The sequence below is a fragment of the Pararge aegeria genome, chromosome 11, assembly GCF_905163445.1.
Source record: "Pararge aegeria chromosome 11, ilParAegt1.1, whole genome shotgun sequence".
Lineage (NCBI taxonomy): Eukaryota > Metazoa > Arthropoda > Insecta > Lepidoptera > Nymphalidae > Pararge > Pararge aegeria.
In genome coordinates this window covers 368,254-381,941 of record NC_053190.1, presented here as the reverse complement: position 1 = coordinate 381,941, position 13,688 = coordinate 368,254, and the positions used below count along the sequence as shown (strand labels likewise).

At 40.1% G+C, this 13,688-nt stretch overlaps 1 protein-coding gene across 6 annotated transcripts in view; it reads right to left on the bottom strand.

Annotated features, from left to right (window-relative positions):
- The window catches only part of LOC120627697 (reticulon-1-A), a 34,930-nt gene extending 21,246 nt beyond the window's left edge, over window positions 1-13,684 (bottom strand). The window contains exons 1-2 of one of the 6 annotated variants that reach the window (XM_039895720.1): window positions 12,660-13,684; window positions 4,595-4,630 (exon numbers count right to left, since the gene is read on the bottom strand). In XM_039895720.1, coding sequence (XP_039751654.1) covers window positions 4,595-4,630; window positions 12,660-13,281 — 658 coding nt within the window. In that variant the 5' untranslated portion in view covers window positions 13,282-13,684. Of the gene's footprint in view, window positions 1-4,594; window positions 4,631-4,713; window positions 4,847-11,135; window positions 11,310-12,659 lie in introns of those variants that run through there. The other 5 variants (XM_039895724.1, XM_039895722.1, XM_039895721.1 and 2 more) reach the window with 5 other exon arrangements.
- Between the last annotated feature and the right edge of the window lie 4 nt (window positions 13,685-13,688).

The following is a 13,688-nucleotide window of genomic DNA, read 5'->3' as shown; positions in this document are numbered from 1 at the left end:
GTAACTCTTTAGTTATTTTGTATGAAATTGCATTTTGTACGGCTATTAATCTTCATTATATCTAAATTAAGTACGTCTAGATGATCTATTGCTCCTACTAATTGGCGAGTGTTCGGAGTCACAGCTTGCAAGAAACACTAACCTATGAACTGAATATGAATTTATTGAATTGGCATTTTTAACTCTAATAATATTAGCGAACCTTTGAGCATTTCGACAATGTTACCAACAAATTTATACATTTGTTGGTAACTGAGAACTTTATAGATTGATTTATGACTCATATCGTGTGTAACTATGGGGCTGACATATAGGTAACCTACAAAAGCCCCTTTAATAAATAGAATTTAAAAAAAAATTGTACTTAGTACATCCAAATTCTATGCCCTAACATAGAAAAATCTTGGAAATGAAAAACTAATTAAATTCAGCCAACTAAAGAACAGAAAACTTTCTTGTTTGTCAAGTTGAGAGAAAAACTACCACTAACTTTAAATGGTTTGTATTGCATGATGAGAATATGGACACAATAAAAATCTAGACTTTGAAGTATGTAACAGATGCGTAAGTTATATAGGTCTTTGGGATTTGGGATGTAGTGAAACAGGCCAACAAACTACGATTTACCTGATTTTAATATGGATACGTAACAAGGGTTTACACCGCGATCGTTGGCTAGAAAAGGCTCAATACATTACGCTCCGACCTGTCTCCGGGGCGCGCCGACAACAAAGCGCACTAAATGTGTCATTAGCACGGAAGCAGAAGGCAGAAGGCAATTAGGCATTTTACAGTTCACTTTTTAAACGATACGTCACTGAAGCCTTCTGCATTCAGTGGTGACACTGCTGTCTAGTGTCCCGGAAAGGAAAAAATATTAAAACGTGTCAATAAACACTGTTTCAGTGCTTTTAAAATTTCAGAAAATTTCAAAAACAGCAGTTTATACATATGAGGCCTCTCGACCGGCTTTCATTTGGCTGGTATTGAATCAAATCCAATTGCAGTAACAGACTGAAGAGATTATTTATTGATATTTTTTTGACGATTCTGGTTTCTTCGCGGTTACTTAAATCGATTGGTAATTGGCATGCTCTTTTAAATTTAATTAAGGGAAAATATGAAGATAGTTCCCTTTCCAATTTCGGTAATTTTGTGGGAGTAGTTTTTTATGAATGTACTAATTATTGTGATTGACGACCGACAATGGGAACGAATCAACATGCGGTGTTATTACTTGTCCGTCTTAGTTAGCGGCTTGCCGAGGCCGATGCGACGCTTGTTTACCAAAAGTCTGTGACTAAAGTGCACTAGATGTTTATTTGCACCAAAAATATTCTATTTATTGTTATTTCTTTTGACACAAAATGCGTTTCTGTGAATTATTTGTAAGAGATAAGAATAAGGATCCGCAGATTTTTTTTTTGATGTAGGTACAAATTGTACCCTGTATCAAACCTGCTTGTTTTTGTTGTTCATTCATTCATACGACAGAGCAATATTTTTGTAGTGCATACAGTTTACGTAAGAATCATCATTTAAAAAAATTACTATCTACAAATGACAATATCGGTAGGACGCGGTGCTGTTTTAGTGATTATCTCCCACCGATGTTGGAAAAGTAGTTGTAGTTCAATTTAAAAAAAAGGCCAATTATCAAGATCGGTGGACGGATATATCAAGTAACGGGAGGAGACCCGTGCTCTGTAGTGGGCCGGTAAATGGGTTGATGTGACAATGATGATGATATTTATTTTTAATACAAACTAATTCAAAACATTCTAAGTGTTTACTTATGAGTATGACCACGTCAGTCGTTGCTTAGCGATGGCTTATGCGAAGTAAGTACTTAGCATCTGTTCTAGCATTACATTCACTTAAATAGACGGTACTTTAGCATTTATTTTTGATGAAAGCCAACATAAGACCAATGCTTTGCTTAGTCATCGTACAGAATTTTGTGGACTTTAAACAGGGCACAAACAACTACGCATGTCAAATTTATAAAACCATGTTTGTTCAATTTCAATATTTAGTAAAATCTCTACACTAGACTATATTTCAAATACAATGTTGATATGTGATCAATTTTTACATGAGACACAATAATATTAAAAATTAAAATTAACAACGAAATTAGGTGTCTAAAAATTTAATATGTTGTGAATGCACCCGAAAAATGAAGGAAAGTTTACTTTGGCTTTAACTATGACTTCGTCTGTGCTAAGCAAAGCCATTCACTTAAGACCCGTTTATTGAAGTCGGTATGAGTGACAGTGCTCGGCTATGTCAACTATGACATAGCCAAGCGAAAGACGCGGCTCTTCTTTGCGGCGTAATACTTTCGACTGACGCTAAACAATGACTATGTATCTGAGCCTCAGACAAAAATTAGTCTTGCGGACTTTTTTGTAGATAATAATGGTTACTTTAAACATGTACTACATTATTCTTATGTATCGTCAAACCATTTTTGCGGCGTACGCCAGTAAAGCTTCAAGTCGGTATGACATCTTTAACAAACATCGGTATATTTTAGCCAATTTACAGAAAACCAAACTAAAATAATCGCTAAAACCTTCCGCATGAGTCACTCTGTCCATTAATGAAAACCGTATAAAAATCCGTTCGTTAGTTTTTCGCGCCCAGAAAGAGAGACAGACAGACGCGGCGGAGGATTTGGTTTAAATAATATGTAAAGCATACTATAATTGAAAATAAAAATCATTTATACAGGGCTGATTTATCTTATTTCCATTGCGGATATATTACAGTAACTTTAACCGCCTATATCATCAGTGAAAGACTTTTATTAAATATTCCCCCACTGATATCTTATTTATGGATCATTTAGCTGATAACCAGAATCAAATTGATTCTTAGATAGGCATTAACGCACTACGGATAACTCAAAGGGTCATAAAAAGTTGGTTATTCATTAAAACCGTTAAGAGATCTTTGACAACTTTCCCAGTTATGATTCCCTTCCACTATTGGCTTAAAGACGCACTGATCCAAATACACAAATCATATGCCATGAGTATTGGTCATCAGTCCAGAAATCAGTTGATATTGAGGTGCTTATTTAACACCATCCAGTTGTTTTAGTTCAACATCAACTACAGAAACAAATCCTTTGTATGGTGCAAATAAAAAAAATATGGTACTACATACCATATCATGCATGGTATAACATAGGTGACACACTGATCATAGGAAATGCAAACAACCTTGCAATGCAATCAAACGCTACTTTAATAAATGCTCCATGCTGCTGAGATTACATATACTACATGATATACATTAATATCTACAGCAAGTGCTACTATAGCTACTATACATATTGAAGGAAATGTCGAAAGGAGCGTAATCCAGCATTTTATTGATTTGGTTTGACCAGCTCATATTGTAATGGCATTAGAATTTCCACTATTTCATCATTTTGATTTTACTTAGTAACCATGAGCATGATAGTGAACAACAAAGCACTTCGGTAGCTCATGTTTCTATAAAGTAATACAATGATGTTGGTATGCTAGAGGATAGTAAGCCTTGTGTACTAAAACTTACGGAGACATTTAGATGTTGCCTCATTTAATAGCCGAAGATATCGCGTTTCCGTGTCGGGGGAAGCCGGAAAACAAAGGCGAACTCACCTTCTGCTACATTACTCGCCCAATGACCAACTATCCGGCCAATGATATCAAAAGTTCTTGCTTCTTCGGCTAATAGCTGACGGCATCAAATACACAGGACTACGCTAATTCAATTAGAGCTAGTTTAGATGTATCGATTCGCAAGGACTACGAATGCAATATCATACCTGGTACATCTACAATTTACAACGCTTGCGATAAACGGTAAAAGATTAAGTGATTAATGAACGACCTTCTTCCATATTTTATCTCTGAGGTACGAATTTTACACAACCAGTCGTTCATTACCAAACAATGGATACTCAAAGCGGCCCATCGCGATTAAATCCGTAGAAATGAGGCTTCAATGTCGCAGAGAATGATACTAATTTGATCTTGGCAAATGGCATACCTCCGAGCTGACGGGCGGCCGGCTGCTAGGCGATCTTTCAATACAGCTGGCTGCCCACTCGATCTACCCCTACGGTACACCAGGCCTAACGAACGATTGTGTCCAAAGTGGAAGCTACATAATTAGGTACGATCTACGGCACCAGCTGGTGTGAAGATTAGTTACACTTTTGAAAAACCACTATCTAAAATATAAACAACAGACGTGCTCCAGAAAGTTACCGATAACACAAGCGCTCGTATTGTTATTGAATGATAAGCGAATGTCAATAATAGGAGTGAGAGGTGAGGAGCTGGTCGCGTCTCCGGCGCTTTGTCTGTGTCACGAGCGCGCGGATTAATTAATTACTGATCACTACTAATGACATGTGCTACTGTAGGATACAATTAGAACGGTCGTGTCGAGCCGACGGGACACCGAGAGCGGCGGGGCCAGGTGCGCTGCGGAGCGTGCCCGGCGACTGGCGCCAGGACGCCCAGGATCGATCGCGCACCATGTCCCGCCGGTGTCCCGCGCCCACGACACTGCCGCCGCCCGCCTCACTCACCTTCGGGGTGTAGCCTTTGCGGGTCGAACCAAGCATCTGCAAGAGAGGGCTGCGCGTTAGCGGGTTAGTCGCGACAGGGAGAGACAAGCGGGCGAAGCGAAGCCTGCGCCGGCACTTACGTGGGTCCAGAACGCTGCAGAGGGAGGGCCCGGAATCCGCCATCGTGATTCTTTACGTAATATTGCAACTGAAATGGAGGCGGCGGACTGAGCGCGCGCCGCGCCCGACACTCGCGTCGATACTGGCACCCGCGCCGCAGCCCCCCTGCCGCGCGCCGGTCCCGCCGCGCATGCGCAATGCGTACCTCGCTCTCCAGCGATCCAGTCAATCCTGACAGCCACTCGCCTGCCATGCGGCACCGCACCCGCTACCCCAGGCGGGTCGGCAGACGAGTCCATACCTCACGCAAGCACGCAGGCTCTGGCAGCGCTCAGTTTTTAAACTCATCTGACAGAGTATACTGTTAGTAAAGGCACGAATGATTTTAATCACAACCACTTACTAAGATACACAACTTAGTAAGTTAGCTAGAAAAGCAGTCTTCCATCACCCTTAGATTAAGAAAAAGTAGAAATTGGCAAATACATACAAAGTAAACACATAATATACTAAATATATGTATCATGCAGAAGTTCATTATTATAAATATAAAGTGATAGTTTATATCAACGACAAGGCTATATTGTGTTAGAAGTTCATCCAAATTCCCAACTATTTAAAACTGTACTTATAAACTTACAAGTTACAAGACGAAATATCATCTCTCGCAAGGCGGTCTGAGCTGCTTAGGTGCTGCACTGCGTGGCCGTTATTTCACGTAACCTCTCTATCGTTTTTCAGAAATACCTTTAGTCAGTAATTATTACCGAGACTAGCAAGTAAATACTTTCCCGGAAGAACTAGCAGTTGCACATTTATGGCAATCTTTTCATATTAAATGAATATTAACCAAATGGAACGCACGCTTTATTTCTTATCAGCATTCTTAAGAGTACGAGTATACAATTTCACAAGTTAATACTTATAAATTCATCGACCCACTCGTCCTCAAACCCGTGGTCACGAGTTACGACGAATGGTCTGATAGTGGTGGTTAGGGCGGAGTTGTCGTATATTGCTAAACACATCCAGCGCGTGTCGCTGTACTCCGCAGCGTCATTAATTATGGTTATCCCTCCCAAAGACGTCCAACAGTTGATGACGACAGCGGCCAAGGTTTTGGCGGCCGCAAAAACATAAGTTAAGTAAAACTCCAAACAACCCTTTTCATGGTAATGATTGTTAAAGTATATCTTTACGAAATAAAAATAACTTTTGATAAGCATTGGCTACCGAAATTCATTCAAGTTAATTTCTGTGAATAGTTTTGAGTTTTTAAACAATGAGAAGGGCCCGGGAAGCAAATCAATCCCTAAATAAACTTGAAGTGCCAACAACAAGCGTGTCTTGAGTCATCGAACAAGTTAACTTTGTGCGCGCTTGTGGAGCAGCGGCCTCGGCTCAGAGTGACCGCGTGAGCTCAGCTACGAACTAATCGCCAAGTTCAAGGATGATCTATACCGCAACTATGTTTTGGCTACATTCTAAGGTAGTATAAGCCAAATCTGACTGAATTTTAAGGACCGTCATAAAAGCATCTCAGAATTCATATAGGTTGAAATATTTTTGGGGGTTTCACTTAGGCAAAAAAGTATATTTGCTGAAACTGTCTAAACCGTTACAAAACCGTGGGATTTGGTACCCTCTACAAAGAACAACGTTACCACGAACGCCCAATAGACGCCCATCGCCTTATAACACAAAATCATATTGAAATGTGACTATTAACTAATTGTGCCATTAATTTCAATGATAAATAGCTGATTATTGAATCTCACTCCCATGCTGCATTCAAATAATATGCTAATTAAGTACAGTCACTGAAAAATAAAATAGCCATCAATGCTTCTTCAAAGAAGTTTATCTTCTTAGTTGCTTACATAGGCACATGATTTGGATTGTGACACTCCATTCTATTGCACACAAATATCTAAACTAAATCATATTATACGATTTTAAATTAAACAAAATAATGCAATATAAAAACAAACTTGCATATTTCATCATAGTAAAAAATTGAGCGATGATGGTATGGACATTGTATTTCGCAAGATCACGTTTTGCTCGAAGGTACAATACGTGATTACTCCAATATGGGGACAATGAGTCACCTGGTGAGTTGGTTACTTACTGTATAAACATTTATACATCTACTTCCTTCAGCCATAGCTTTACTACTTCAATCGTCTATCAATCCCAAGTTTATTATTGTTTCTTGATTTATTGTAGTGAATAGATTTTCTTTTATTTTCTTTCTTCTTATAACATTAAAAATTATATTTAAGATATTGATCTAGTCCTGGCGAAATTCCCACTTTCAGACTCAAGACAATCTGGAGTAAACTTACAATGGATAGCTAATTTAAATGTTAAAATGCAGCAGGTTATGAAGACGAAGATGGAACAATTTTGCATATTTAATGTAGACAGTACGTAATCACAAAAAGGTATGAGCAGTGGCTGGCGTAATACCTTGTTTAGTTAATATATTAGCAATTTCGCAGACGAGGAACTCGCCTAAAAATAGACTATAACAAATCAAACAATGCACCGCCGAACAGAAAGCAGTGTGTGCAGCGACAGTGACGGGCTTAATGGCGACAGGGCTGGTTAAAAATACCCGGTCGCGAGCCACCGGCCCCGGAGCGTGACGTCACCGCACCTGCACATGCCGTGCCACACCACGCTACACGCACCATTACCCGTGCCATGCCCCAACCAGAGTGGAGCGCGCGCGAAATGGAACGTTACTCCATGATCGATCGCCGTGCCCCAAAGACAAAACCTGTCCCGATAACCTCAATCCTTTTAGAGCTTGTAGATTCTTTGAAATGATACCAGGTTTTAGTATCCAATCTGCTTAAAAGTACAGCTGTGCTTCAACACATAGTACTATATATCCTGCACAGAGTCAGCTTAGTTTCCGTGGAAAAGAGTATTCTATCCTAACCATAGTTTCACGTATTCTCTCAAATATTTAAGTAAGATTAGATTAGAAGAGCAGCTTTAGAAATGTCTCCATTCCACTGCGGCAGAACTGATTATTGGCCTAACAAACATCTTTATCGATTTTACACTAGTACTTCGCGATTTTAAAGATCCCTATGATTGCATCATATTTTAAGGTTCTTTATAAAATATTTCAGTAATCCAATCAGTTTCTCTCAATACTGTCGTTAATTACTGGACTAATAGAAGATTGTGCTAATTTGATTACACAAAAGTATCTGGACTAAATAGACAATAGTAAAACTATCTCTAGCTATTCTCACAATGTCGCTCAATGATGGCACTTCTTTTAAATCCATCCATTAGGTTAGTTTAGGATTTTTTGCAATTTGTGTGCGTACATCTAAGATACAGCGCAATGTTATGGCTAGATATGAAGTCACCAATGAATAACAAACGGCATCTTCTAGAGACAACGCCGGCTAAGGTTGTCGGTGTGTTGTGAGCGTGAGTCACTGTTTACCCGACGATTTAATTACAGGTGTTCTCTTGAGGATCCACGACATATTTTAGAACTTTATGGAATTTTTTGTTATCAAGATGAAAACGGCCTATGATTGTTTAATATCTATCATTGTATCACTTTGGTAAGATTTATAAACTGATTTAGGTTTAGGTGCGTTTTCACACCAAGGGACTACAATAAAAAAACCACGGAATCGTTTTACTAATTGAAATAACCTGTAAGTTTGTGTAACGAACTAGAGCTTGGGTAATTTCAAGCTTGCGACCAAAACCAAAATAAAATAAGCATATATATGTTTATTCAATTTTGGCTTTGGTCGCTAAAAACAAAAAAGCATCATATATAAGAAATTACCTTTATTTAAATATTATGCTGTCCAGACATGACGCATAAATTATGAAAATATTAATGAAGTGGATATAAGATGTTTACTACAATGGGGTTCACTTTTCTTCGATAGGGTTCTTTCTAACAAAAAGCTGGTTTCGTCTGACATACATTAGAAGCACAATTTAATGAGTGTTATTTGTACTAAATCAAAAAGTCGTAGACATAAGAAGTTATTGATTTAGAATCTGAATTTATCTGAAATAGAATTGTTCTGTTGTTTTTTTACATTATTGCTGCGAGTTGATTTGATTTTGTCTGTTGTCAATTATTAACTCTATTTTCGAAACTCCTTATCAAATTCCCAAAAAAATTAAATTCGGTCTAATTAAAATATAGCAATTTAGATATAACGATTACTTTGAATATTTCTAAAATTTAAAAAACAGAATAGAGTGAAAAGCCGTTTAAACTTAAGCAAAAATATCTTATGACCTATATAGACATACGAGAGGAAAGCGTGACCTAGATCCGTCCCTTGCTGACCTGCTGAGTAGTTTAAATGCATTCATATTATGTAACAATCTACCAACAACTTCCGCGTTATAATCAATTCATTTGCCCTATGGGCGTTGAAACCGAGCAACCCTATGAGTCACGGTCAACTAATTATTATTTACCCCTTTTCCATGTATTTACGCTGTCTTTCAATATAGTCGAAGGGTTTTATGTGATAGACTGTCACTGCTGAATATGGAAATCATGGAGAGATTTTTACTACCAAAGATCTTTTGCCGCTATGCCCAGCGGTTCTTAGCTATTTGCGTATTGTCGTCGTTTATTATGTAGTCCACAGCACCTGCGCCAGGATCAATTGAATTGATTCTAGCTTATTTGAGTAAGTATAATTTGTGAAAAAAGTCCCATTTTTTTTAATATTGTGTATGAGTGTTTATTGACTGTAGAGGAATTTTAACACTTATACTACGTGTAAAAATTATATTTATATATTATTAAAGTTGAAGATATGGGACATAAGTTACTTGTACAAGTTGACACAAGTTCGCCAATAGACAGGGTGTCTGTAGTACCGCGCGTGGTGTATCGATCCGGCCCCGACCCTCGCCTATGTCGCCGTTTTTATTGCTAATATGTCTGGCATATTCCAGGAATATAGGAAACTCCCCAAGAAACTTTTGCACACAATGTGCGAACTGCTTCACAACATAAGCAGTAACAGAACTTAATGTAACTCATTACTCGTCTACGGATTAGAAATAATACATACCGGCCACCGCCACAATATAAACTTTTCTCACCTAAACAAATATTTCATGAACATTGAACTTCAATGTTTAATTTTTCTTATACAATTAGGCGACAAAATAAACACATATTGAGATAGAAAACTGCAAAGAAAACTGTTGCAGTTTTCTATCTTATCAAGGTGAATACTTGGCGTGTATCCACAATAATTAAGCAAAAATAATCTTTTAAATATTGTCTTAAACAACAATGTACAGACAAAGCATTTTTATAAATAAAAACGGATGGTAATCTGTTATTCGTATACGGAGCAGAAGTGGACAAAAACAATGATAACATTACTATCTTAATTAACTAGACGATAAGAAGAAAAAAGTTAAATGACTTCTTGCTTTGACCTTCAATGCAAATGAAAGTAAATAGGGTGCAAGATGATTTTGCTTTGAGTAAACAATTATTAGATAAAGCGCAGTGAAGAGAAAGATATATAGGGTATAGGCCGAGGTGGAATCTCAGCACGCACCTCTAACTTTTAACTAAGTTATGTGTGTTTTAAGCAATTTAAATATCACTTGCTTCATCGTTGAGAGAAAAATTCGTGAAGAAACCTGCATGCCTGATAGTTCTCCATAATGTACTCAATGATGAGTGGAGTACACCAATCCGAACTGGGCCAGCGTGGTGGACCCGAGTCCTGTAGTGGGCCGATAATGGGTTAATATAATGATGATGACAAGTATAAAGAATTAGTTAGAGCACAGTTATTACATAATGTTGATTTGAATTAAATAGTGCAAGTTTGATGACGAAAACAGTTAAATTAATAAATCAAGTTGTTTCGCAAATTTATCGGTTACCAGTACCAGTACCTTAACCTCAACTTGGTCCTTGTAGAGATAGCCGGATATTTATTCTATATTAGAAATAAGATAGAATATCTGATCTAGGTTCCTAGAAATATAATGTAAACTAGTCGCATATATTATGTTTATTTCCTGAACATTTACTTGTATGCCAACCATTTCACATGTTGAAGTCGAACCGGTCGATTGGAACTATACGATTGCGGCTTGCGTATAAAAATACGATGGAATTTCTATAATTTAAGCGAACGTATCACTGAACTGTAACTGCTGGAATTTTTAGACGCAATAGACGGAAGCTATCAAATTTAGAAATACGAATGTAATTCAGCTGCAACTAAACTAAAAAGCCGAGCCGCCAGATATAAGCTTACCTGACGTAATGCCCATAAATCATCCTACATGAATGCATAATAACTATATCAGAGTGAAATCACATTTTCCATAAATCAAGGCAGTATCTTCAAAAAGCTCTCTTAGAATTGAATGAAGTGTTTCCTTTTCAACTTACAGGTGATCGCATCACTGTCAGATCCCATTGTAGAGGTTGTTATTTCACAAGTAAATCACAGAAAATAGTTCTTGAGACCACATTCACAGTCTTAACTAGTATCTATAAAATCGGGACCAACACTGCAATTTTAATAAATGGTCGGCCGACGTGAGCTCGCCACAAAGAACTTCTCACTTATGAGCTCAGCGATCTACAGTCCCTGCTAATTTTAGCTGTGCTACCATCACAGTAGCACTATACATAACACTTCGTCACTGCAGCTACGCAGAGGCTGCCTTCACTGTAACTGTGTCGGCGGTTCTCATCTCATTCACTTCAAGATTGATTATACGTTTTAAGTTCAGGATGAAGTTCTTACCAATTGTTTATCAAAATGTAGTATAATTGTTTTATCGCGTATACAATGTAGTTGTCATAGTGAATGCTTTTCGATAAGATAACGGTTTTGCTATCGGTCTCTCTCTGTATGAACACGTTATAAACCGAATTTATTCTTCGCATCTACATGCCTACATACTAAACTAAGATTCTGAATTGGATGGACTCATAACCATTTAAAATATATTAGTTTGTTCAAAATACATGTCATATTATGTCCTAATTTTTTGAGGTTATCTTACTCGTAACTACCTAAGCACTTATTTCATTTTGAGACGCAAATTTTGACTTTTTACGTTTCAAATAGACTTTGGGCCTTTCTTTAGATTTATTCAGTTTTTCATTTCAAATTCATTAGTTTTTAGCAATCGAGCGAGCATGTTTGCCGATGGTAGCACCACTGTGTGGCGGGGTGGAGTGGTGACTAATCTGGCTGCCTCGCGAATGCGCCAAGTGAGAGGCCGGCCGGCGTGGGGCGGAGGCTTGTGCTTGCAGCAGATGCCGTTAGCCCGTCGCTGTCGGGCCGCGGTCATCGCTCTTGCCGCTCCGCCAGCTCCCGACCGCCACCTCTGCACCCTTCTACCTACCCCTCGCGCAACGCGACTTTCGTAACTTGCTTTTCGAAACTTCTATTGCGTTCATCGTGTTCTCGTATCAATGGGGCCTCTTGCCAGTATAAGTAACATGCTTCCATTGAACGCATGAAGTCATTACTTCCCATAAATATGACACTAGAAATAAGTCATGTCATGGTTTGTCTTAATAGCTCATTTACCTTTCGACGCGAGTCTTTCGTTAGATATCTTCATGTCTCCGACTCGTCACGGTTCAAAATTTAACCTTGAAGTAACAATCCATTAAGTAGGCAGGTATTGAATTTCATGAAAAACTGCAGATGGGACGTCGAACCACGAAACAAAAAACCGCATCTACTTTAAAGAAATCGCACGATGATGACACGCAAATAAAGACTATTCGTAATTTCGGGCTTCAGATCCTTCATAAACCCACTTAAGACTAGGTACCTAGGAAGAGAAAAGATTCTTTTCGTGACGTAACTCCAGAGTGTTCCGCTATAAAATAGGCCGCGTCACAAAAAAACAAGGCCACACAATTCACATTTAAACAGTTAAAAAAGCTCACCCAGTCCCATCTGGCAGAAAATGACCTCGGCCTCGATCACGTGGGCGACGGGGGCGCGCAGTGGCTCAGCGGCGGGCTCGACCGGGGGCTGCCAGCTGGGTGGCTCGGGCTTTTGCGGCACCGGATCAGGCTTCGACTGCGTAGGCTCGGGCTTCAGCTGCACCGGCTCGGGCTTCGGCTGCACCGGCTCGGGCTTCGGCTGCGGCGCAGGCTCCGGTTTTGGCTCCGTTGGCTTGGCAGGCTCGGCGCTCGGTTGCGGTTCGGGCGCGGGTGCGAGCGTCGGGGCCAGCGCCGGCGTTGGGTCGGGGGCGGGCGCCCGGGGCGGCTCGGGTCGGTGCAGCGGCGACTCGCCGGCCGTGTCGGCGTCAGACTCGCTATCGGTGAACTTGTCGGCCAGGTGGTCGGCCTTGTCGGCGGAGGGCGCGCGCGGAGAATCCACGAACTCCTCGCGCTCCGCGTCCAGGAAGCTCTGCGCGGAGTGGCGTGCGCCGCGCTCGGGCTCGTCGCGCCGCCCATCCAGGTGCTCGAAGTCGTCGGTTGAGTCCTGCTCGCGCTTCAGGCCTGCCGGCGCGGCGCCGTCGCCGCTCGCGAGCCCAGCGATCAGCTTGTCGGCGCTGTCCATGTCCGAGTTAAAGAGCGACTAGAGTAGAGGATAGGGATCGATAGAGGGTGCGAGGATTCGAGTACGAGCTCCTGTCGTCGGTCGTGCCTCCTCGCCTTGTCGAGTCGAGGTGAACTGAGGTCTGCGCGCCGGCCGCCGCTGCACAGTGCACAGTGCACGACGTCACTCAGCACGACGAACGGTATTACTCATCGCACAAGGCCTTGCCTACAATCGAGCGGGGGCGGCGCTGTTTGCCGGTAAAAGTTTAATATAAAAACTAAAAGGACACTAAAATAAGTAATGTTACAATTTTAAAAAGTATACTTGTATGTTAAATTTGTAAGACCTCGTAACGAGAACCGACGAGAATGTCTGGGAAATCGTCGACGAGTTTGAAAAAATTGTAGAGACTGGAAAGAGTTGAA